Source organism: Vanessa cardui, chromosome 8, assembly GCF_905220365.1.
Source record: "Vanessa cardui chromosome 8, ilVanCard2.1, whole genome shotgun sequence".
Lineage (NCBI taxonomy): Eukaryota > Metazoa > Arthropoda > Insecta > Lepidoptera > Nymphalidae > Vanessa > Vanessa cardui.
The window spans coordinates 13,055,683-13,081,070 of record NC_061130.1 but is presented as its reverse complement, the minus strand read 5'-3'; the positions used below and the strand labels follow the sequence as shown (position 1 = coordinate 13,081,070).

The 25,388-nt window shown below is 33.5% G+C and overlaps 5 protein-coding genes across 6 annotated transcripts; 3 read left to right on the top strand and 2 right to left on the bottom strand.

Moving 5' to 3' along the window:
• Positions 1-247: 247 nt before the first annotated feature.
• Positions 248-8,830, bottom strand: LOC124532118 (pre-mRNA-processing factor 40 homolog B). Its single transcript, XM_047106821.1, has 16 exons — positions 8,659-8,830; positions 8,321-8,584; positions 7,774-7,929; positions 7,492-7,640; positions 6,579-6,736; positions 6,170-6,291; positions 5,712-5,860; positions 5,241-5,352; positions 5,030-5,155; positions 4,663-4,792; positions 4,285-4,391; positions 3,642-3,747; positions 3,013-3,242; positions 2,071-2,511; positions 1,535-1,704; positions 248-461 (listed from the first exon to the last, which is right to left on the bottom strand). Exons 1-16 carry the CDS (start codon positions 8,659-8,661, stop codon positions 371-373), a joined length of 2,514 nt encoding a protein of 837 aa, XP_046962777.1. The 5' UTR covers positions 8,662-8,830; the 3' UTR covers positions 248-370.
• A 2,102-nt stretch (positions 8,831-10,932) lies between these two features.
• On the top strand, positions 10,933-12,602 carry LOC124531808 (barrier-to-autointegration factor). Its single transcript, XM_047106337.1, has 2 exons — positions 10,933-11,173; positions 11,334-12,602. Exons 1-2 carry the CDS (start codon positions 11,048-11,050, stop codon positions 11,478-11,480), a joined length of 273 nt encoding a protein of 90 aa, XP_046962293.1. The 5' UTR covers positions 10,933-11,047; the 3' UTR covers positions 11,481-12,602.
• Positions 12,232-14,975, bottom strand: LOC124531807 (syntaxin-5). 2 transcript variants are annotated; one of them, XM_047106335.1, is made up of 4 exons: positions 14,784-14,975; positions 14,288-14,698; positions 13,828-14,036; positions 12,232-13,437 (listed from the first exon to the last, which is right to left on the bottom strand). In XM_047106335.1, the coding sequence occupies exons 2-4, from the start codon at positions 14,685-14,687 to the stop codon at positions 12,979-12,981; spliced, it is 1,068 nt and encodes a 355-aa protein (XP_046962291.1). In that variant the 5' UTR covers positions 14,688-14,698; positions 14,784-14,975; the 3' UTR covers positions 12,232-12,978. The 2 variants fall into 2 exon arrangements, with proteins under 2 accessions (XP_046962291.1, XP_046962292.1); XM_047106336.1 differs by having other exon boundaries at positions 14,288-14,693; positions 14,784-14,969.
• Positions 14,976-15,309: 334 nt separating this feature from the next.
• Positions 15,310-16,962, top strand: LOC124531887 (magnesium transporter NIPA2). Its single transcript, XM_047106456.1, has 3 exons — positions 15,310-15,909; positions 15,989-16,131; positions 16,204-16,962. Exons 1-3 carry the CDS (start codon positions 15,699-15,701, stop codon positions 16,873-16,875), a joined length of 1,026 nt encoding a protein of 341 aa, XP_046962412.1. The 5' UTR covers positions 15,310-15,698; the 3' UTR covers positions 16,876-16,962.
• A 4,457-nt stretch (positions 16,963-21,419) lies between these two features.
• On the top strand, positions 21,420-24,861 carry LOC124531879 (ribonucleoside-diphosphate reductase large subunit). Its single transcript, XM_047106447.1, has 5 exons — positions 21,420-21,701; positions 21,789-21,877; positions 22,098-22,275; positions 22,610-22,809; positions 22,901-24,861. The coding sequence occupies exons 1-5, from the start codon at positions 21,662-21,664 to the stop codon at positions 24,779-24,781; spliced, it is 2,388 nt and encodes a 795-aa protein (XP_046962403.1). The 5' UTR covers positions 21,420-21,661; the 3' UTR covers positions 24,782-24,861.
• Positions 24,862-25,388: the final 527 nt, after the last annotated feature.

Sequence of the window (25,388 nt, the reverse complement as noted above, 5' to 3'; positions counted from 1 at the left end):
CGGTGTCCGGTGGACTTGGCGGTCGAATTTCCGCATGTCTGTCATCGCTACAACATTTTGTTCGAAACGCTCGGACAGGTGAATATACACGTCGTCTAGAGCAACACTCGAGAGTGGACACGGAGACTCTTTCACGTTCGTTATCAGGTGACCTTGGCGATGTGGGCGTGGCAGTAGTGGGCGTGGCCGGCGCGCTCGGAGATGGCGGCGAGACGGGCGGGGAAGCGGGGGAGGGGGGCGTGGCGGGTGAGAGGGGCGTGGCGGGCGAGACACGCAGAAAGTAGTCGGCGGGGGGCAGGGGGCTGTGCGGGCTGCGAAGGCGGCGCGCGGGGGGGTAGCGGTTGAAGACGTGCACGTGCGTGACGCGACGTCAGTCGGCCTCGTGCTCGTGCAGCTGCGCCAGCAGAGCCGCGCGCCGCGACTCAAGCTCCGCGTCGCTCCACACCACCGAGCCGCTCGCTCTGAAACGTGCAGCGGTTACACGAGTGATACTAGCGACCCCTACGAAAGAGTATTACTTTCATTACTTATTAAGATCCAGAATCGCTCATACATCAGTATAGTACGACACAACTTAGATGTCGCATCGGCAAAATTCGTAAAACCGATCACATCCGATTGAGTACGCTATCCCAAATTATCAAAATTTATTTCTGATGCGAATATGATCTTTACACAAACGTTATTACCTTGTAATATCATATGACCTAATATATTCGTCAATTTGACGCGTCGATTTACATGCACTTGCTTTCTCTGACGCGTGAATCTATAGCGACCAATAGCGTCGAATGGCGCGATAGGGAGCTGTTTCTATTGGTTGTGTAAATCGGCAGTAATCGGATTTTTTTTCATTCCATTGCATTTTCCGATGCTACATCTAATTTGTGTCGTACTATACGACCGTAATGGCCGTACATTATAATTTCTAAATAATGTAAAGCTGGAAATTTTAATGGGTGGTTAAGTTACTTACTGTTCCATGTTATTTGTTATATGAACGATAGGGAATATGCATGTAACATAGTAAATAAATATATCTATGTATTTTCATTCTTATGTTAATAATATTGATAATGCTATGTGTTAAATAACTTAGAAATTTAATGTTTTTCAAATTAATAGTACTCATATTTAGAAAACTACAGAAAATACTTTTAATATTATGACTGTGTTTTAGTACATTTTTAAAGTATCATATACTTTGTGTCTTTAATAAAAAAGACCATAAAGATCATTCTTTAATTTTTGATGAGCACTTGTTATTTCAATGTATACTTCAGTTAATCCGAGAATTATTAAATGGGATAGAAACATTTAGCTTTGATGGGATTCAGGTACAGGGATAATTTAGAGTTCAATGATGGTAACCATCTAAACATATTAAATTTTCTAAATAAAGTAGTTTAGGATTGTATCAAAACGTTTTATTGATATTAATAAAAATAAAAAAAGTGCATATTCCCTATTAGTTTATTATTAGAAAACAAAAAAAACAACACAAAAAAATTAGTACTTTTAAAATATTACATACTTGTCTTTTTTTTCTTTCTTCTCCTTCTTCTTCTTGGGTTTGTGCGCCAGCTCCGGCGGCTGGTCGGGCGAGCTCGGGGCGCTTCGTTTTGTCTTCTTACTCTTGTGTTTCGGGGCCTCCTTCACGGGCTCCTCGTCTGTTATACCGCCCTCCTCTATACTCGGAGATTTCTAGAAATTAAAAAATAAATAAAATGAAAATAAACATCGACGACTCCATCGCCTATGTGTTCCGGGCAGAGGATGGGGAGAGGCGAGGCGCCGTAGTCGTCGCCTACGTGTGGGCGAGGTGGCAGAAGCGAGGCGCCATAGTCGTCGCCTACGTGTGGGCGAGGTGGCAGAGGCGAGGCGCCATAGTCGTCGCCTACGTGTGGGCGAGGTGGCAGAGGCGAGGCGCCATAGTCGTCGCCTACGTGTGGGCGAGGTGGCAGAGGCGAGGCGCCATAGTCGTCGCCTACGTGTGGACGAGGTGGCAGAGGCGAGGCGCCATAGTCGTCGCCTACGTGTGGGCGAGGTGGAAGAGGCCAGGTGGCGTACCGTGGGGCAGCGCGGCGGCTCGGGCTGCTTGCGGTGCTTCTTCTTGGGCCTCTTGTGCTTGCGCTCGTCGTCGTCGGAGGGCGTGGCGCTGGCGGATGAGGCGCGCGGCTCGGGCGAGGGCGAGCGCGAGTGCGAGTGAGACAGCGAGTGCGAGCGCTGCTTCTTCTTCTTGGAGCGCTTGCCCTTGCGCGGCTTGGGGTGGTGGTAGTGCAGGCACGAGTCCTCGCGCTCGCGCTGCAGCTCGCGGTAGAGGCGCGCGCGCTCGTCGTCGCCGCCCACGGCCGCCAGCTCGGGCGCGCCCGCGTCCAGCGACTCGCGCACGGCGCTCCAGGGCTGCGACAGGTCCACGTTGGCGGCGCCCACGAACCACTTGAAGGCTGCCTCGATTTTCTTCTGAGCTTTCGTTTCCTCCTTTAGCTTCTCCTTGTTCTTTGTTTCGGCCTGTCGGAATTTATTTTGCGTTTTAGTTATACGTGTACGAAGCGTATATTTGATAAGATCTTATATGAATAAAATATAAACTATGAATGTTATGTACACTTGTAATCGATGTACATATCAGAAGTTGTTTTTCTTTTTTTGGATGTTGTGTAAGCCATCAATTAATATGTATATTGTTAGTGTACTTATTAAATAAATAAAAAAATATAAAGATCTTATAAAAAGGGCACTATTATAATTGCTGCAGGAAAGATAGATAAACTTCTTTATTGCACACACGTAAAGTTGACAATAAGTAAAATAAATTGACAAGAGAAAACATTAGTATGCAAAGGTGGTCTTAACACTATTAGTGATCTCTTACAGACAATCTCAGGATTAAAAAGCTATTATATTAGTAATACGTAATACGAAAGACTACTGTTAAAAAGATATGTTTTTTGCGTAGCAAGAAATCCACTCAATGAGATATCATATATTGAGATTTCACTCGCTGTGTACCTTTTCGAGCAGGGAGTTGTAAGTTAACTTGACATTGCCGGCGTCCAACGAGGCAGACTTGCTGTCCTCGCAGACGACAGTCGCGAACTCCTCGAAAGTAGTCTCCGGCTTCACTTCAAACTCCTTCTCCTTCAATATTTCCTTTATAACCTTCTTTTCATCGTGGAATCGAGCCTTCAGATTTTCAACGTAGAATTTAAAAAGATCCAAAGGCGTTGATCCATTCTGTCCTGAATAACGAAATCGGAATATTAATGGCTGTTTAGTAAGTATCATAGGTATAAAAGAAGTCGAGATGGCCCAGTGGTTAGAACGCGTGCATCTTAACCGATGGTTGCGGGTTCAAACCCAGGCAAGCACCGCTGATTCATGTGCTTAATTTGTCTTTATAATTCATCTCGTGCTCGGCGGTGAAGGAAAACATCGTGATGAAACCTGCATGTGTCTAATTTCATCGAAATTCTGACACATGTGCATTCCACCAACCCGCATTGGAACAGTGTGCTGGAATACGTTCCAAACCCTATCCTTAATGGAAGAGGAGGCCTTATCTCAGCAGTGGGAAATGTACAGGCTGTTACTTTACTTTACTTTTACTTTTATAAAAGAAGTTCGGGAGTTGGACTGACCAAGCATGGCGGAGAAACGCGTATCCGCCGAGATGACAGGGTAGAGTTCCACCCACAGCGACATAGACGTCAGCTTGCCTTCCTCGTGAAGTCCGTCCAGCAGCGCCTGCGTGAACATATACACTCAATAAATAAAATATGCGGTACGAGATGGCCCAGTGGTTAGAACACGTGCATCTTAACCGATGATCGCGGGTTCGAACCCAGGCAAGCACCGCTGATCCATGTGCTTAATTTGTCTTTATAATTCATCTCGTGCTCAGCGGTGAAGGAAAACATCGTGAGGAAACCTGCATGTGACAAATTTCTTCGAAATTCTGCCATGTGTATTCCACCAAGCCGCATTGGAACAGCGTGGTGGAATATGATCCAAACCTTCTCCTCAAAGGGAGAGGAGGCCTCTAGCCCAGCAGTGGGAATTTACAGGCTGTTGTTGTTGTACTTTAAAATGGGTCATGCTGAGTATTGCAAATTCTATTTCATATCTATGTTTTAAACACTAGACTAAGCTAGGCTAATGCATAGCATTGCATAGCTACTAAAGTGATTTCTTTTATGTGTGAGCGTGATGCTATACCGGCAGATTATTAAGTAATTTTTTTTTTTTTATTATATGCTAATTATTTTGCGAATAATATTTTACCAAAAAATTGTCTCGATTTTTTCTTTGTTGACGCTTATTCCTCTTTTTGACCTGTTCCCTTTCCTGAAGATATTCAGCTTCCAGATTTCTTATGTGCTGTTCAAAGACTGAAAAAGAAATGAGGTTTATTTTCAATAGTTTCCTGTCATGATAGCTACTTTGAAATAGTTGTTGCGTGGCCGTGCTATTACTTATTTACTATACTAACAAAAAGAAAACTTCTAACATTACAGCAATTGGTACAAGTGATGTCACACACTAATCTTTTGAGAGACATCTTATTTTATTTTCAATATATTAAAAAAGTTTTAACATATTTAATGTTATATGTATTTTTAAATCTATTAGTGTTAGGATTACAGAATCAAATCAATTAACCTATAAGAGCATCTTCTTTGTCCATTCCAAGTAAACTGACATCATTCTTGAATGCTGCATTTTCCAAAAGTAAAACTTGAGCCTCACTCCACGTACTACTGTATGTGATTTCATTCATATTCTCCAAAACCTACAATAAATCAAAATATATGCATTATAATATCTGTAAAATTACAATATGTTTATAATTTTTATGTATACAGTGACATTCAACATCCTTATTAAGTATCATTTTTTAATTTCCTTACTTTTTTAGGCAGATAAGTCTTTAGCCTTTGTCAGTAAATAGGATATTTAATTTTTTTTTCTTTATTAAAAAATATATAAACGTCCAGCTTTCTTACATTAAAAATTACAAATATCTTACTTGTGCTAAAATCTTCATATTTCGTTTTTTAAGGACCTTTGCTTCTTCCTTCTCTCGCTTTGCTATAGAAAATATACAATCCTCATATATGTCTCGTCTATCTGAATCGGGAACACATCGCCATATCTGTAACATTGTACAATTATATATAAGAAATAATAAATATAACATACACAATTTCATATCCTATATACAAAATATAAAAACAAACCTCAAGATTATTAAACATTTCCTCGCATTTATAGTACTTAGTTAATGATGTCACTCTTTCACAACCCAATAAAAACTCTTCCAGATTTTCTCTGTTCTTCTTTGTTTTCAGTCTGAAAATATTATTAATGTCATTTGAAACAAAACAAAACCAGTTATACTAACGCATTATCTTTAATATTCACTTTATCTATGCATATAATAAAATTGGAGTGTCTGTTTGTAATATTAAAATAGCCATATTTTACTCAAAGCATATATATTCATACAAGGTACAAATACTGACCGATTTTGATGGGACTTTCACTGGCAGATAACTGATATAATAGGGAATAACTTAGGCTAGAATCATTTTTTTTTTCGTTACATTCAAATGCGTACAAGGTCACAGGCACAGCTAGTCAATGATATAAAAACAATATTTCAAATTGAATTACAAAATTATACCAAATAATAATACTTAATAAGGTACCTTTGTTCCTCTCTTTCATCTTTTAACTTTTGAGTTTTGTATGCGTTGAAAGCCTGTTTCTTTTCATTAAGTTTCTTGAATGTTATATAGCGAGGATCTTTTGATATTATTTTCACACATTGCTCCCATGTAGAGTTTGAAGGAACATTCTATAAAATGCAATAAAAATTTTTACATTTTTTTCTGTATTGTTTGCAAAATAAATTAAATAATAGTGCAAATTTAATGTTATATTTGAATCTATGTGAGAGTGTGATTAGGCGAGCTTATTAGCATAAAAAAGTAATGAAGTCCTTTAGAATTTAATTTTTTAATTAAACAAATTTCTATGTGTAGTATGTACATGATATATCACAATTAGTTGCATGCAATCATTTAAAACTTATCGAAATATCCACTGCAATTCGAATTACCTATTGTTAATTTTCAGAATTAAACAAGAGAAAAGAAGAACTTACCCTATCCCTAAGCAATTCTTTAAATGCTTCTATTGCTTCTTTTTTGTCTTTGTACTGAAGTTCTGGCTCAGCAGAATCTGTACCGTTCGGTTGCGGTGGGGCTGCTATTTCCTCTGGTTTTACTATAATTGATTAAAACAATGTATTTAAATATTTCCTTATTTACAAAATATTAATTAAGGCCTTTTTAAATATTTATTAGAAATGTATAGCTGGAATCTGGTCTCTGTCTATGATTGGCACTGCATTCTTAGCATAATCTGTTACATATCTCAATAAAAGTGTTTGAAAAATTTGTTACCTTTTCTATATGAACTTTGTTCAACTCAATCAAAAATACCTAAATAAACCTTTCAATTTCAGTGATTTCGAATGTTTTATAATATTAAAGAAAAAAGTATACACTTACTTTCTTCTGGAATAGGTATAGCATTTGCCAAAGAGGGGTCAATAGAAGCAAGAGTTTTAGCCATAGCTTCATCTAGAGCCGAGCTGCCTGAGGCTAAAAGGGCTGGAGATGTCGGTAGTGGCACTTCGCCTGGAGGTACATCAGCATTGAGTGCAGCCCTGAAATTCAAATAAAATTCAATATAAATTTGAAAGAACAGTAATAGGCTATTTGACTGGTTTTTAAAATCCATTTTATATTATTTAGTAGAAGTTAAGGAACCCAGTAAAAGTTGATTTTTTTATTTCTAGTTCATATTTGCTAAAAATTATCATATTAAAAATTCCATATTTAAATAACGCGCAAAAACGCTACTTGGACAATATGGGGCTGCAATGGGGTCCGTGACGTCAGTTTGCTGTATTTCTACTACATGTAGTACATGTAGTAGAAAAGCAAAGTTTACAAGAAAGTGACTTCATCATAAGCCCGGCCAATCAGGAGCGTTTTGTGTCACGTGACAACCGTTTGAAAAAATTCATTTTTCTTTATGGATTTTTGAATAAATTAAGTATTATTTTCAACTTGTGTTAGTAAATAACCATTTTTAAACTCATAATATACACTGATTACAATAATACAAAATTTATTTTTCGCATTGTCAAATAGCCTATTGTATGTCTCAGTGCTAGACAATTCAATCTTCTAGCAAGGAAAGGTGTGGAACTGCACTGTTTGTATATGTAAAGAAAAATAATCATATATTATTCAACATATATACCTACAATGGCCACCCCTCTGTGCAAGAGATAAAATGTAATGAGACTTAGCATAGATTTGCAACCATATCCGAACAATATTTTCCTGATATAAGATTATTTCAAATTGAGTAATAGATTTTAAAACATCACAACGTAATACAAAAATTAATTACTGTGCTGCTTCCTCAGCTGCTATTTTGTCTTTTATTTCTTGAAGTTCTGTAGGGATAACCCAGCTTGATTCCTTTGTTTCAATATTGTGATAATACACCCGCCCTGCATCAGTTGTGTATTCTTTCCAAACACATGAAGACAGCATTTTCTAAACAAAAAAAATTAATAATGGTATTAATAATGGTATATTAATAACAAATATTTAAACTCAGTATAACATTGTCTGTTACAGCCAATTCAAATAAAGTATATTTTTAAGTGATAATTAGTTTAGTATTTACCTCTGCTGGAGTTTTTAAATCATCAGGTTTCTCCCAAAGACTTTGCTTAGTGATTGAATTGTAATAATATATTCGTCCATCTGGAGCTTTGTGCTCTGACCAGGGGCAGCTTTGATTAGCCATGGGTGAAATTTCTGGAGCTGGAGCAGTCAATTCCTGCAACATAGGTTAGTATTTTGCCCATTAGCGAGTACAAATTATCAAGTTGCTCTTGTCAAGAATATTGTATATTCCTTAATGATTTTTCTAACATACCTTACAATTATTAGTTTACAAAAAAGGTCATTTAAGAAAATTATTTGAAACAACAACAGTAGTGTAATATTTTTCAATTTCAATGTCACATTTATCACAAGTCTAGGATTATAACAAATATGTTGTACACACAAATACTGCTATTATTATCACTTATTTTAGTCAGGAATTCATATTCTGAATAAACACTTCAAACTAAATTAAAAAAAATAACTTATATGACTCTGCACTACAATTATAAAACAAAGACAGAAAAGTATGATATATCAGCAAAATAAAAATAATTATTTACTGGTTTAAATGATGGAAAGCCAGGCGGTGGTAAAGAAAAAGGAGCCATCATTGGAGGAAAACCCATTGGTGGCGGCAGAGGGCCCATATTTGGTGGCATTCCTGGTACCGGAGGCATCCCAGGTACCGGTGGCATTCCCGGCACCGGTGGCATGGCTACGGCTGGCGGCATTGGCGGCGGCATACCACCGAGCATTGGCGGTGGTAACAGGGGCGCTGCAGAGCCTATCAAGCCCGGTGAACTTGTCCCAGAATTGGGCGTATCCTGTAACATACAGGATTAACATTATAGGCTCTCTGTTTAATGTGAAGTATGAACATATTTTTATATAAAATTACCATTGTGAATACTGAATTTTAACGTATTCCAATTATTTAGCACTTAGATAACATTTATTTTGGCAAAATTTTGAGACTCCAATTAATAATATTGAATGAAAGGCTTAAAATAATATTCAATACAAATAGTATTAAAAATCTATAACTTATTTTTTTATGATTGTCAATGCATCTTATTATAATTTACAGAGTATTTAATATTTTTGAACAGAAGCGACCACAGACTATAAAAAAGAGTAATTAAATAGTCAACCTTTGTGTACTTATATATAACGCTGCCGCTACACTGCGCATTGCATAGCAGTTATAAAAATAATATAAAATAAAATATATATAATTACTTCCTATGATCGCATATGGCACTGTTGCACATATTATTTATTATTAAAATAAAGGTTTTTTTTCATTTTATTTATTTATAAGGACAACTTACAAAACATACACCACAAATAGGTTTTAAAATAAAGGTACATTTTTTAGCTAAGTGTTGTTTCAGTTAAAAGTCATCACGGCACGGAATATACGGTTAGATTAGTAAAATGTAATAATATTTATGTAAAAAAAACCATTACAATGAAGGTATTTATTTCTTTGAAAATAATTACAAATTTACAACTTTGAGTAGGATAACATAATCTACAGTTTTCTTTCTTTATTCCTATTAAAATAAGAGTGCTGTGAGTTATTTAATCATAAATAATATATTGTCACTACTCGCCGTCTTTGTTGTAGACGTTTAGATACCTCTTAATCAGTGCATTGTACATTCTTATTTCATAGTATAAAACAAAGTCCTCTGGCCGTGTCTATTTATTTGTTTGTTCGCGATAAATTTCAAAAATACTGAAGGGATTGTCATGCGGTTTTCATTAATAGACAGAGTGTTTCATGAAGAAGGTAAAGGTATATAATTTATTAAGATTTTTGTGTAAATCTGTTGAAATAACACGACCATTGTTAAACATGTCGGAAAAATTCAAGCAATCAGGGACTATTCGTCGGAAATGCTGCCTCATCCCTTTGTGATGTGAATTAGTACATACGTTTAAAAAATAATGAGAGAGCACCAAAAATATATAAATAAAATAAAATTAAAAAAAAAAATTATGTCCATCCATGCGAAGCCAGGACGGCCGCCAGTTATCATATCAAGTTGTAATGTACTAATAGTATTATTTCAAACTAAAAAAACTTCCTTCTACACAGTAGTGTAATATATAATAACGCTAATACGTGTGAAAATTAATTACAAATATAGAGAATTGGTTTAATTCCTTCTCCAAAAATAGGTAATGTTAATATGTAAAACATTATTTTGATCACTCTTCACATCTTTTTCATAGCATAAAACATATTTTAACATCATCAGGATTTTCAAATGAAAATCCTGTTTAATTATAACGATAACTTTCTCATAAATCTCAAGTTTAGTTTTTAAAACACAGAGGTCACGAGTTGACGACATTGTTCTTAAACATGCATGTTGTGTGAGTGTAAATACTGAATATAGTAATACATTTATTTAATTTAATGATTTTAATGAATTAAACTCATATCTGATGAAAAAAACGCAGATATTGAAAAAGTAGGACCATATTTTTAATCCTTGAAATTATATACTACTTAGTGGCTCATATTATATCATCTTATACATAAACTAGTCTTTAATCGATGGGATAAACCTTCGTTGGGAAGAAAAAAAGAAACCTTCGATTTCCATATTTCTAACATACAAAAAAGGCATCTTAGTGTAAGTACAGGCAAAAGGGATATAGCATCTTAGTTCCCAAGTTGGTGGCCCATTGACGATGTAAGGAATAATTAATATTTCTTACAGCATCATTGTCTATGGGTGATGGGGACCACTTACCACCAGGTGGCCCATGTGTGCTCGTCCGCCAATCTATTCCATAAAAAAGGCAAACTTTCATACGAAACTGTTTAAGGCCTAATTCCACCCTCCAGGATGGTGAAATATTCAAAAATATTTACACACAAACGTAATGAATTGCTATAAATTTATAATATAATAAGAAGTCCCATCCAAATTATTCATGTAAATAAGAATAATATAACCTAGTTTATTTATGTTTATTAAATAAATTATATAAATTAATTATGCATATATTAATTAGAGATGCTATTTTATATATTTAAATAAGATGCTAGTTGTAGAAAATACAATTTAAATCTCTAACTGTTAACTAGTAACAAGTACTACAACGTATTACTTAATTATAAAATGTATGTAGTCTATGGCACGTACATGTAACGATTTAATCTGTAGCATCAATTTTATAATTGTCTGTGACCTAAGTTTATTTTAAAACGCGGCGTTTGCGTTTGTTTGCCTTATTTTTAATATCGTATATAGCATTTTAAAATAAAAATGTCTAGCACATCTCAGAAACATCGTAACTTTGTTGCTGAGCCCATGGGGGAAAAATCTGTCACTGACTTAGCTGGAGTCGGTGAAGTTCTTGGAAAGCGTTTGGAAACGGCAGGTTTTGACAAGGTACTTAAAAGCTTTGTCGATAGAATAGTAACAGTTTTTTATCCTAACCTTATGCTATCTATAATTCTTTTTAAAAACTTTCTATTTTTCTAAGTATTTATTTCTTTAACTAAACCTTAATGGTTATATTTAACATTACTTATTTTCATTAAATTTTCAGGCATATGTTGTATTGGGACAGTTTTTAGTGCTAAAAAAAGATAAAGAACTTTTTCAAGAGTGGATGAAAGAGACATGCAGCGCCAATTCCAAACAATCAGCAGATTGCTATCAGTGTCTAAAGGACTGGTGTGATGAATTTTTGTAAACAATTGAGTACATATATAATAAGCAGCCTTAACTTTATTTTATAACATATAATTATAAAATATTATTATTGTATTGTTATTGACTAAGGACAAAATGTAAATAATTTTTGTAATGATTTTTAAGAATAATGTGGATCCTGGATAGTATTGCTGTATGTATATCACACCTGTTTTGTATCATGCTGCATATGAACCATTAACAATCATATTCATTCAATTTTAACTTCAGATAAACCACTTCTTTTATTTAAATATAAAAATGATTGCGTATTTTTATCTATCATGAGAAATGCAAATAGTTATACTTTCTCATAAAGTAATGCATTTATAATCTTTTTAGTGGGTTTCCATCACCAATGTTCTTTATTAAATAATTCATATATTAATATGAAAGATTTTGCTACTATATGAATTAACAATTCATAATATTATAATAAATCTATAATCACGTTGGAGTGAATTAATCTAAATAATATTGCTCTGATAATGGAAACTACTCTGTAAATGTGTCAAGCCTCCCTCGATAATAATAAATAACTTGTGATGATACTGCATTTTATAATTAATATGAACAAGCATGCATGATAGCATAAAGGCATAGCTGCATTACAATCTATGGGTCAGTTAAAACTACAAATTTTAACAAACAAACAAACATTTAAATATATCAGTTTACAATAAGTAAATGGTTTTATTTCAAAATAAAGTTCCAAAACCAACATAATATTTCATTAAATAAAACTTTCTATAATTGTTATAAATATATAATTTATTCATGAAAATAAAAACTATATTTAGATTGAAGATACAAACCATACAAAGAAATTGTAAGTCACGATTTAGTGTACCATTATTTGTTTATAGAGAAAGATGAAATATGGAAATTATGGACTGCATGTCATTCCTAAAGGACTATAGTATTTGTACAAGGTGAAAAGTATGTAGAAAAATAAAAACCACTATTGTAACTAGTAAATACCAATAAAAGGTCATTATAATAATGAAAAACGAATTTAGTCTACAGTATAAATGCATCGAAACATTTTTATAGATGGTAACATGCAGTACATTAGTCATTAAGCAATTGAGTAACTATGATTACATAGTCACTCAAGTGCAAACAGTACACAATATTCTTGAATAACAACACAACAATATTCATTGTTCTGGAGAAAAATAAACAATGCCACATCATTCTTCATAAAAATTTAAAGTCTAATCCAGTGTTTTTTAAATCAAAAATATTTTTTATGACATATACATTTATTTAGCTATAAACACTTATATTTAGTAATTCAACTGAAATTGAACATGATAATATCTAAAAGAAGGATACAGTAACCAATAAGAACTCCCCTTTTTAATTCATAAATAATATTTGCCTTTACTTTGAATGTTTTCATTTATTTGTACCTATTTTATATGAAACACTTTTCTAAAGTTTATTACATAAATAAATTCTCATTCAACAGATTATTTAATGTGTTTAAGTGGATTCTATGCCATGAATACAACGAAAAATATAAAGAAAAATATTAACACTCCGAAGATCTTAAACATGAGTGCTCGATTACCAGTTATATTTTGGAAGTACTTCATGATTTCTCTGTGACCTGCCTCTACATTCATTTCAGCTTCATGAATGTTTGCATCAATTCTTCCAATAGCTTCATCCTGTTCTTTGACCATGTGAGCCAATTGTTGAAAGATACCACCTAATTCTACAATTGTGCTCTCAATATTGTGCATAGTTTCTGCCCTCTGCTGCACATAAGAGTCAGTATCATCTCTTAATGCCAATTGTTGTGTTTGTAAGCTCGAGGTTTCTCCTAAATCTATGCTGACTTCATCAGGTTGCAATAAAGATGGTGTTTCTTTAACAAGTGGTGCTGAGCTTGAAAATTGTTCACGTCTATTATTTTGATGCTTTAGATTTTCTGATCTAACTTCCAAGACCTAAAATGAATTGTCAATATGTCAAAAATAAATGATTTTCATAATCTTATATTTGTGTCTGATGAATGTCTAAATAATTTGTCTTTCTCTATTCATAGATGAGTTTTAGACCAAGCCATCTGAGCAGAAATAATTATGACTTATTCTATTCCTCAACAGCAAGACTAATATATTGCTTATCAGTCTACAAGTGTGTATGCAAATATAATTATAGATAGATATATCTTAGATCCCAGGGTTGGTAAGCTCAAAGACTATACAAGTATCAAAATAAGGTTGATATATCTTACAGTGCTAATAAGCCATGATGTGGTTGGTGACCACAAACAACCGAGATTATGAATCTTATTATTAATAGTTTCTAAAAATAAACATATTTTTTATATTTACCTGTTTAAACTGATTGCTCATAGAGGCAAGCCTAGACTGTAGGGCTATCACAACACTGGATGAATGATTATACATACTTTTTCGACCCCTCGGCATTTCATCCAGCCTAGCAATCTGCTGATTGAGGGAACTTAAATCACCTTTAATAATATATGTTAGCTCATATATTTCCATTGGTCGATCGTCAAACAAAGATTTCTTTTTTGCCACTAGAATGAAGAATAAGCTTTATAAATGAGAGTTTAAATAAAAAATATTTAATTAAGTTAGTCATATTATATTTCTATGTTAGCCTTTTATATGCATGAGCAAAAGTGGATTTAACAATAACGCCTTTTAGATTGATATTATAATAAATATAGTGTACATCCATCTTCAATAAATCATCTTCATTAAAAAAAACAATGGTGTATTGAAAGTAAAGGTTAGTAAGAATGTAAACAAATGGAACCTCACTTACACATTGCAAGTTTTTCGAGTTTGGCATAAGTACTAGTAATATTTTTACTGATTACTTTTGCCATACTCATGAATTGTGAATATGTAGCGAGAACAGCTGCTTTACGTTCATCTTTGACTATCGGCCTAGCCAAAGTTCTTCCTTGAAGACTGCGGACTGTTGATGCAAACTCCTGAGTTCTATCCCTGGCTGCCATCACAGGTTCAAATACAAATTCTTCCAAGAAATCAAATGCAATTTCAGTTTCGGTAAAACCTCTTTGTAAATTTTGTTCCAAATTAGGTGGATGCGTCTGCTGGATCACGGATCCGTTTTTATTTAATTTGTTGTAAGGAATTACCTCTTCTTGTAACAAATTCGTCCTGTCAGACACACCAACGTTTCGACGGCGAGGGAGCATTGCATTCTAAACTAGCAACAAGAAAGTAATACTATAGTAATATTTTAGTTTCTTTTACTTTGAAATATAATTTTGTTACAAATTTCATGAGCTCACATTATACAAAAATATATTTACTAAGTATGAGCACTAATATATGAAAATTTTCACTTTCACTTTACACCGTAACTTCATGTAAGAATTAATATAATTATCTCGAATTATTAAAGTCCGTCATTTCGCCTTGAATGAAAAATTTATAATTGCTGTCGTTGATGACGTTGGTCGTTGATATCTGTACGATATGTCATAATATAAATGACTTTAGTTTTTTTTAAATTATTAATTAGGAGTTGTGGTATTGCGATTTAAGGCCATAGTTATTCTCCAATACCAATATTAATAGAAGAAATAATATATACCGAAAAAAAAAATGATTGGCTATGAGACCTATAACTATTTTTATTTTACTATGAGACATCAATATTCTATATTGTTGAGATTGGTTAATGAGTGTAGCCATATATACAAAACAACATCTGACATTGCTGGATTTTTTACATGATAGTCACACCGGCCTTTATGTTGTCTATTTGAGGGCTTGATTGATATGGTGATTCGGATGATTGTTCCATCAAACTTCAACTTTGGAACCAAACAGTTAACAGCTAATGTAATGACTAATGTATGTTTAGGAACCTAGAACATTAGAAGTGAATACATGACTAACTGATTACATTATCATTGATAGTGGAATGATAATACTTGAATACCTGTCACGAATACAATTATTATTGTTGGAATATACCTAAGAAATAAATCTTAAAAATGATGTGAGGCGTGAAAAGGATATTAAAAATACTAATGATTTGGTTCTGCAAATAAAAAGTGAATCAATTATTTCTAGCGGAAAATGCCTTATTAAACATAAAATGGCATGATTTTTAGTAACAAGTTTTTGTGGCAAGATTAAAAATGTTTTCATAATTTCATTCATAACTTCGTCAAGTAAGGTTTTCTGTAATAAACAAAATGAAAAATCCAACAATTGAAGAAAATCATGAAAATTTGTCTTTTACATTAGGTCTTTCTCTTGCAATTTTATCTAGTGTGTTTATTGGATGTAGTTTCATTATAAAAAAGATAGCATTGAAGAAAATAAATAGTTTGGGTAATACAAGAGCTTCAGCTGGAGGATATGCATACTTGAAACAATGGATGTGGTGGTTAGGCCTTTTGACAAGTAATGTATATTATTCAAATAAATTTTAAAACATAATAGAATATACAGTTATATTTATAAATATTTTTTTTATCAACAGTGGGTATAGGAGAAGCTGCAAACCTGTTAGCATATGCATTTGCTCCGGCAGCCTTAGTTACACCCTTAGGTGCTCTAAGTGTGCTTGTTGCTGCAGTACTTTCATCAAGATTACTCCAAGAAAAACTTAATTTCATTGGAAAGGTATAATATTTACTATATATATGAATCATCATAATGCACATTACATAACACTGAATAATTTATTTGTTTCAGATTGGATGTTTTCTATGTGTCATTGGTTCAATTATTTTTGTCATACATTCACCTAAACATGAAGAGATAAGTAATTTTACGGAACTTTCTAAAAAACTGACTGATTATGTTTTCTTAACTTATGTTTCAAGTATCATAATTATGACATTGTTACTAAAAATAGTTTTTGTTCCAAAATTTGGTAATACCAATATAGTTGTGTATCTGTTAATTTGTTCAGCCATAGGTAGTTTAACTGTAGTGTCTTGTAAGGGTGTAGCTTTAGGTATAAAGGAAACAATAAATAGTGATGTAAATAATCTAACTAATTACATGTTTTGGTTGCTTCTATTGTTGTCAATATTATGTATAATGATACAAATGAATTATTTAAACAAAGCATTAGACATATTTAATACGAGTATTGTAACACCAGTGTATTATGTAATGTTCACAATATTAGTCATAATTGCATCAGGTATTCTCTTTAGAGAATGGGAGCACATGAAAACTGAAGATATTTTAGGTTCCTTCTGCGGTTTCCTCATTTTAATAACAGCAGTATTCACTCTTAATGCGTTTAAAGATATTGATATTTCATTTGAAGACTTAAATTTAAATTATCGACAGAGTATTTTAAAACAAGATTTAGAAGCCTCAAATAATACTAAATTTTCAAGAAGGATGAGATAAATATGAGTGAACATATGTATTTTCCTCTTCTAGTATAGAGCTATTTAAGTTTAATATAAACATGTAAGTAGTACAAAAAATATTTAAATAATATTTATTAAATTAATAAATTAAGATATTACTTTGTAAAAGTTTAATTATTTAAAAATATAACATATACTTATAGCCAATACCAACTGCCAGATAAACTAGCACTTTTAACTAAATTATCCAGGAATGCATTTATATGACATACATCACAAGTACACAGTGACTGAGTGGTAAATAAATGTTCTGCAAATAGGACATGTACGCTGGTATCCATAAAGGCGCATGCAACATTCAGTACAAAGACAAACATGACGGCATGGCAAAGTCAACACACATTTCTGTCTCTCCTGACAGATAACACACAGAGCATCTGTAGAATTTGCTGGATCTTCATCATTATCATTTAATAAATGAACATCTGAATTTCTCGAAACAACTGGCTGTCCACCATCAACCATTTGAGTTATTATTCTCACTTCTGAGTTTGTAAGATAGTTATACAGGACATAATATATATATGTGGCTTTTCTTATTAGAGTCCAATAGAAACTTAAAATCTGTGAATGTATGACTTCTCTAAAATGTATGCACAACCGTACGATTATCATGGCAGTAACTATTCCCATAAATGATTGCAGAGGTACATCTGATAAAAAGTTTGTAATTTTCAACAAAGCCAAATAACCATCAATAACATTGTTCACAATTATATCTTTTAAATATTTAAAAAATATTTTTATCAAATAAGGCAATTGCACAGGCACAAATGTAAGCACAAGCCATAATGTATCACCACAGAAAACCACACTACACTTTAGTATGTGGAGCACTTCGCCAATGATGAATATCGTACTAGAAAGAGTCATTTTAATATTGCTTATTATCATATTGACTTTAAAAGTTGTTTCACTGCTGAATGTTGATAATATATTCTGTAAGTTAGACCATTGGTAATATATCGCCTCATTTAAGTTACTGGCCAAGTTGGGCAGGTCATCAGTGAATATAATAATATTGTCTTCATAAACGATTTGAAAAAATATTAATATGTTTCTCACTACATTGCATATAAATGAGATAACTATTGTTATTAAAACCACTATCACTTGTCCAATTGAAGATGCGAAAAGTATAATGTTTTGAATTATCGAAACAAAAAGATTTACAATCTTTGCTAAGTAAGAAATCATTTCTAAACCTCATTATAAAAATAACGACGATATTTTTTAATTATGTATGATATATTTTGCAAATTACAATGTCAATTGTCATTTTCAATCTGACATTGACAAAATGATAAGATTTGAATGTTTGTTATATATCCAAATTCTACCTGAAACTTTATGAAAAAGTTTTATCATAATCTAAGGGTAGATATTTGGATCTTTACAACCAAATATTTCAAGGTACCTTAAGTTTTCTTTTTACAAACAAACTGATTGTTTGGTTACCACAATTATCTTCTACCTACGCCTTTGAAATGCGTGTACTCCCATACAGCTATGTAAAATTATGGTAAGAGATCACTATTTGTGTGAATGTGGCCTAGATGGAGGGGTCTTATCTCATATACCTACAATTTTCTTGACTCTAACTCCATCCCATCCCACATATGATGTGAAGGTCCCTCCTAAAGTTCCTCGCCCTATTAATATTGAATGTTTGTGTTAAGTACACATTGTTTTTTTTTAAATGTAAATACAATTCTAGTAAAGTTATTCCAATATTTAAATCTGGTAGTTCTTCAGACCCCAATAACTATAGGCCAATTTCGATTCTACCTACCCTGAGCAAAATATTTGAGAAAATAATTCTGAATCAATTATTAGAACATTTTAACAAACATAATCTGCTTCATAGTAAACAATTTGGATTCACGAGGGGTCGCTCGACAACAGACGCTGGTATCGAGCTTATTAAGAATATCTATGAAGCCTGGGAGGAGTCACGGGATGCCTTAGGGGTTTTCTGTGACTTATCCAAAGCCTTTGATTGTGTTCAACATGAGACTCTGGTCAGGAAACTTTATCACTATGGAATTAGAGAATGTGCGCTTGACCTTCTGACTTCTTTTCTTAACAATAGAATTCAGAGGGTTGACGTTAAAGGAAATAGGTCTCCTGGGGTCTCAGTTGGTATGGGGGTCCCTCAGGGATCAATTCTTGGACCTTTTCTGTTTCTCACATATATAAATGACTTGCCCTTACTGTTGATGCCAAGTTGCAATGGGCCCCCATATTAACGGATTGGCGAGTAGACTGAGTTCTGCGGCATTCGCGGTCAAAAAGATTAGATTATGTACCGATGTTGATACGGCTCGCTTAGTATATTTCAGTTACTTTCACAGTATAATGCTACAGAAGAGGGCTATTCGCGCAATCTATAACCTAGGAGCTAAAGAATCGTTAAGGAATAAATTTAGAGAAATCAAGATATTGACTGTTGCTTCTCAATATATATTCTGCAATGTTATGTATGTACGAAAAAATATTAAGGATTTCATGAGAAAATGTGATACTCATAGCATTGGTACAAGGAACAAACACAAACTTGTTACTCCTGTTACTCGACTACATAGAGTCAGTAACTCCTTTGTGGGGCAATGTATATGGTTTTACAACAGGATCCCAGAAAGCGTTCAAAATGCCTCTGTTGCCAAATTTAAGAAAATTATTAAGGAACGCTTGTGTGCAAAAGGTTACTATACAATTAATGAGTTTATGATCGATAGCACACCTTGGGAATGAAACGATCGCCTCCTGGCTATTTCATCTCATATTAAATTGTTTAAATAATATATGAGACAACTAAAAAAAAATAAAAAAAAAACCCGCTGAGTTTCTTTCGCCGGTTCTTCTCAGGTCAGGGTATTTTCTTTTCCGAACCGGTGGTAGTGTTTCAATTGACCATCAATAAGAAAGTGTAATGCTTCTATATTGAATAAAGTTATTTGAGTTTGAGTTTATGCTAGTAGAGTATGAAAGACTAATTTCGTATTTATTACTTAATGTTAAAGGCAGGAAATTTATATTAATTGCAAAAAAAATGTACCAAGAATAGATCCCGGAGAGATTCCACAGTAATAAATAAAGAACTCCAGATCTCTATCCACTCTTGTCGACCCTTTGAATCTGATGTTCAGATGCGGTATAACAAAATTGAGGGCAGTTTCTCTGATGCCATAATATTTTTACATTTCAAGCTCAACATCAACATCCGTTTTCAAAGAAGCTTCACAAGGAGCCTTACTATGTGTTCAGAGTCGTCTTTAACCTATTGGAGGCCCTGGGCATCTTAGGATGATGCGGCTTCTATGTCTAGATAAATAAGGTTATAGATTTTTTTATTAACAATCAAATATTTATATAATACTTATTTATTTGATCTGAGCAGGCCCTATCAATGGCTGGGCTCTGGGCACCTGGCCAATGTGCCCAACGGGAAAGAGGGATCTGTCAGTGTGTTGTAGCTAGTTAGTGATAAAAGGTATAATCATTTAATATGTATGTGGAGTTAATCCGTGCTTTGTACAGGGGATCCTGTACCTACGTCCGATCGTCTGCCGGCAACACCGACCGGTTCAATGTGGCTGTAGGTTTGTACCAAGGGTTGGCTCTAAGCTCTTATCTCTTCCTGCTCATTATGGACGCTCTACCGGCGGACATACAGGAAGAGACCAGTATGGTGGCGCATGCTTTTTGCCGACGACTGTACGATTGTACTGGTTGGTGTGCCAATTCTTAGCATTGATTTAAGAATTAGCAACAGAAAGTCTGCTACGACTTCCGACATCTCAGTTCACTCATTCTAGGCAATGGCGACATCGACCGAACGGTGAAGCACAGTATTAACACAGAGTGGATAAAATGGCGGCAGGTTACGGGAATAATTTGTGAGCCCGTATTCCCCTTAAACTTAAGGGGAAGATCTATAAGACCGTGATCAGACCTGTTATTCTATATAGATCAGCATCAGAGTGTTGGGCTACAAAACGGATGACTGATAGACAATTACATGTTGTCGAGATGAGAATGCGGAGACGAATGTGTGGTGTTACGCGAATGGATAGGATAAGGCATGAGTACATAAGAGGGAGTTTGAATGTGACACCGATAGCCGAGGAGTTATGTGGAAGGCGGCTATCATGGTATGGGCTTTTTATGCGGAGGAATGAGGAAAATAATGTGAGAAAGGTCTTGAACCCGTGTTTAATGTGGATAGATATATAGATATAGGATGACCAAAGAAATGAAAGATGGATTGTGTGAAAGAAAATATGGTTAGAAAGATTATTACTTATGAGATGATGTCCGACAGAGAAGTAGGAGCAGGAGGATGATGTTAAGAAAATTCCTATTAGAAATAGATTGTTTTTAACTACTGAAGACAGTTTTTATTTTGTTCATTGATTATCTATACAGTAACTAGAATACGTATGGTAACACGTTCTGTTTTCCCGCCATAACGGAAACAGCCAAATTTTTGCTAGATCCAATTGTCATTGAATTTAGTACTTACTACTTGCATTTAACTCTTGATAAGAACTCCAAGCTGCTGTAATTTTAGAATAAACCACACAGTTTCATTAAAAATCGTTGCATTTGGTTACATTCAACTTTTATAATAATTATTATTCAGAACAATATTCAAATAACCAGTTTATATCATTGTTAAAATATATCTATATAACGTCGTTTTTGAATTGTTTTGTTACGGTAGTCGTGCTTATATTTAACGGGCTTATCTTATTTCTAAAATGGTCGGTAAAAGTAGCAAGCTGTATGTACTTAAGAGAGGTAAGTAAACTGTCTTTTAAACTGAAAGTTGAAACACAATGAACCGGCAAAAAATTGTTGTATTTCTAATGTGTTGATTTTTATCAGGTGGAAGGATGGAGGAAGTTCATATTGATAAAATTACATCAAGGATCAAAAAATTATGTTATGGTTTAAATATGGACTTTGTTGATCCCGTGAGTATTAAACATTTAGAATTTTAAAGTAAAATAATTTAACTTTGTTATTAATAATAATATGAGGCAGTATATGATGTTATATTGGAAATCTTAGTTGAAAGTCTCTTATTGCACTAATCCATAAGGTTTTCAAAAGTTAAATCTGATTTTTTCGTTTACAATTTAGCTAAACTATTATTTACATGAATATATATGGTTTCATTGTGTGTTGCAATAGGTCAGCATAACATTGAAAGTCATAAGTGGTATTTATTCCGGAGTGACAACAGTTGAACTTGATAATTTGGCTGCTGAAACGGCAGCTACAATGACAACTGATCATCCAGATTATGCAATTCTAGCTGCTCGCTTAGCCATATCAAATTTACACAAAGAAACTAAAAAGCATTTTTCAGGTAAAACATCTATTTATATAAATAAAGCATTTGCTGATGTTATGTTATCAATTTTGGAACCAAAATATTCTTTATTAATATTTTTCTAGTTTTAAAGTTATGCAATGCTTAACTACTTGCTAAAAGTTAATAAATTATTTAATTTAATTTAGCAGTTTTGTAAAACTTTATTTTCTCTATGTGTCATTGAAAGATTATAGTCCTTTCAATTATTTATGACGTACAAAATCATAAAAACAAACTTAAAAGCTGATTTGTCTATCCTTAGTATTTGTTTGAAAATAAGTTGGCATTATATTCAACATTAATAACTATTTTTTTTTTGTTCTTCCAGAGGTCATGACTGATTTATATAATATAATAAATCCACATACTAACAAAAAAGAATCAATGATATCAGAGTTTCATTATAATATAACAATGAAAAATAAGGATAGACTTGATTCTGCTATAGTTTATGATCGTGATTTTAAATACAATTATTTCGGATTTAAAACTTTGGAGCGATCATATTTGTTAAAAATTAACAACAAGGTAATTGTAATTTTTTATATACATTAATATTATTCTCTTTTTATTTACTTCCTTTTAACTTATCTTTACTCATAATGACACCATTTCATAGGTTGCAGAAAGGCCTCAACACATGCTTATGCGAGTTTCAATTGGAATTCATGGAGAAGATATTGATTCAGCGATTAATACTTATAATTTGTTATCAGAAAAATATTTTACACATGCAAGTCCAACATTGTTTTCAGCTGCCACTCCAAGACCTCAGCTGTCCTCCTGCTTTCTTATAGCAATGAAAGATGACAGTATAGAAGGTATATATGATACCCTTAAACAATGTGCTTTAATATCTAAATCAGCTGGAGGTATTGGCCTTCATGTGCATTGCATAAGAGCCAAGGGAACTTATATAGCTGGGACAAACGGAATCTCAAATGGTCTTGTCCCGATGTTAAGGGTGTATAATAACACAGCTAGGTATGTGGACCAAGGTGGAAACAAAAGACCAGGAGCATTTGCAGTATATTTGGAACCTTGGCATGCAGACATATTTGAGTTTTTAGATTTAAAAAAAAATACTGGCAAGGAAGAAGTAAGAGCAAGAGAATTATTTTATGCTTTATGGATACCAGATTTGTTTATGAAAAGGGTAGAAAAAAATGAAAATTGGAGCCTCATGTGTCCTAATAACTGTCCTGGATTAGCTGATTGCTGGGGTGATGAATTTGAGGCCTTGTATGAAAAATATGAAAAGGAAAATCGCTTTGTTAAACAAGTAAAGGCTCAGATTTTATGGAAAGCAATTATAGAGGCTCAAGTTGAAACAGGAACCCCATTTATGCTTTATAAAGATTCATGCAACAGAAAAAGTAATCAAAAAAATCTTGGCACCATTAAATGCAGCAACCTCTGTACAGAAATTGTAGAATACACGTCATCAGATGAAGTGGCTGTTTGCAATCTAGCCTCTATAGCTGTAAATATGTTTGTTGAAAATAAAACTTTTAACTTTCAAAAATTAAAGGAAGTGACGAAAATTATAACCCAGAATTTGAATAAGATTATTGATGTTAACTTCTATCCAGTACCAGAAGCGAAAAATTCCAACATGAGGCATAGACCTATTGGCATTGGTGTTCAGGGGTTAGCTGATGCATTTGTATTGATGAGAATACCATATGAGAGTGAAAAAGCAATATTACTTAATCAGCAAATATTTGAAACTATTTACTATGGTGCATTAGAAGCTAGTTGTGAATTAGCCGAGAAGGAAGGTGTTTATAGTACTTATGAAGGTAGCCCAGCTAGCCAAGGTATTTTACAATATGACATGTGGAACAAGACTCCTACAGACTTGTGGGATTGGACAGCACTTAAAGAAAAGATTGCTAAGAATGGTCTTCGTAATTCTCTTCTACTGGCCCCAATGCCAACTGCTTCTACAGCGCAAATACTTGGAAACAATGAATCTTTTGAACCATTTACTTCCAACATATACCAAAGAAGAGTTCTATCTGGTGAATTTCAAGTTGTTAATCATCATCTCTTAACAGATTTAACTCAAGCTGATTTATGGGATGAGGAAATGAAGAATTTGATAATACACAATAATGGATCCATACAAAATATTGAAAGAATTCCAAAGGAAATAAGAGATTTGTACAAAACAGTTTGGGAGATCTCAGTAAAAACAACTATTCAGATGGCTGCAGATAGAGGAGCATTTATTGATCAAAGTCAATCATTTAATATTCATGTAGCTGAGCCTAACTATGGGAAGTTAACATCTATACATTTTTACGCATGGAAGATGGGCTTGAAAACTGGTATGTACTACCTACGTACCAAACCAGCTGCAAATGCTATACAATTTACTGTGGACAAGTCTAAAGTTCCAGTTACAAATGGCAAGCTGGAAAAGGATGAAGCTAACTTGTCTATGATTGCTTGTTCTTTGGCAAACAAAGATGAATGTTTGAGCTGTGGCTCTTAACTATTAAATAAGTTTTTTATCAAGTACTTATCTAATAAATCATTACAAAATACCCTCGAATAAACAATATTATTTTTAAATCATGGATTATTCATTTACAACTACAATCATATTTCAGATAAGTTACTTTTTAAAAAAAATTGGGATGCTGACCAAAAATGTTTGTTTCAGTCTAACTAAATATATCGTTTTTGCTGTGGGCTTGCACAGGCAGGTCGAATGTAGCATCGGTAAATATTGTTTGTGTAGGTAAATATTGTCGGCAAAATTGTCAAATTTCGAAAGGATGTTTAACTGAATGGATTTAAAACCTTATTTCTCAATACGTTGCTCCGAGGTTGTTGCTTACGCTGCTTACTGAGTTAATGGATAAAAGGGCTAAGGTAGATTTACAATTTTATTGGGATTAGCTTTGATTCTCAAATTCCCAAAACAATTAGGTCAAACTTTAGAAACATTTTCGTTATTTTTATTTTATTTCGAAAACCTAATCGAGTATAATTCGAGAAGAAAGCTCACATACAAACACACCTCAATCTAGGTAACAATGATAATGATTACTTTACGGGCGATATTTGAAGATGATATCAATGCATTTTTGCAGTTC

What these genes read in the sequence shown, in the direction of transcription:
- LOC124532118 (XM_047106821.1), bottom strand. An exon ending in GCGTTTCTCCGCCATGCTTG is followed by an intron (nt 3,243 to 3,641) that starts GTCAGTCCAACT and finishes TTCGTTATTCAG; the next exon opens with GACAGAATGGATCAACGCCT. An exon ending in AGCCGCCGCGCTGCCCCACG is followed by an intron (nt 1,705 to 2,070) that starts GTACGCCACCTG and finishes TTTAATTTCTAG; the next exon opens with AAATCTCCGAGTATAGAGGA.
- LOC124531808 (XM_047106337.1), top strand. Translation starts at nt 11,048, where the DNA reads ATGTCTAGCACATCTCAGAAACATCGTAACTTTGTTGCTGAGCCCATG. An exon ending in AAACGGCAGGTTTTGACAAG is followed by an intron (nt 11,174 to 11,333) that starts GTACTTAAAAGC and finishes TTAAATTTTCAG; the next exon opens with GCATATGTTGTATTGGGACA.
- LOC124531807 (XM_047106335.1), bottom strand. Translation starts at nt 14,687, where the DNA reads ATGCTCCCTCGCCGTCGAAACGTTGGTGTGTCTGACAGGACGAATTTG. An exon ending in ACTCGAAAAACTTGCAATGT is followed by an intron (nt 14,037 to 14,287) that starts GTAAGTGAGGTT and finishes TCTTCATTCTAG; the next exon opens with TGGCAAAAAAGAAATCTTTG. An exon ending in TGAGCAATCAGTTTAAACAG is followed by an intron (nt 13,438 to 13,827) that starts GTAAATATAAAA and finishes AATTCATTTTAG; the next exon opens with GTCTTGGAAGTTAGATCAGA.
- LOC124531887 (XM_047106456.1), top strand. Translation starts at nt 15,699, where the DNA reads ATGAAAAATCCAACAATTGAAGAAAATCATGAAAATTTGTCTTTTACA. An exon ending in GTGGTTAGGCCTTTTGACAA is followed by an intron (nt 15,910 to 15,988) that starts GTAATGTATATT and finishes TTTTATCAACAG; the next exon opens with TGGGTATAGGAGAAGCTGCA. An exon ending in AACTTAATTTCATTGGAAAG is followed by an intron (nt 16,132 to 16,203) that starts GTATAATATTTA and finishes TATTTGTTTCAG; the next exon opens with ATTGGATGTTTTCTATGTGT.
- LOC124531879 (XM_047106447.1), top strand. Translation starts at nt 21,662, where the DNA reads ATGGTCGGTAAAAGTAGCAAGCTGTATGTACTTAAGAGAG. An exon ending in ATATGGACTTTGTTGATCCC is followed by an intron (nt 21,878 to 22,097) that starts GTGAGTATTAAA and finishes GTGTTGCAATAG; the next exon opens with GTCAGCATAACATTGAAAGT. An exon ending in TGTTAAAAATTAACAACAAG is followed by an intron (nt 22,810 to 22,900) that starts GTAATTGTAATT and finishes ACCATTTCATAG; the next exon opens with GTTGCAGAAAGGCCTCAACA.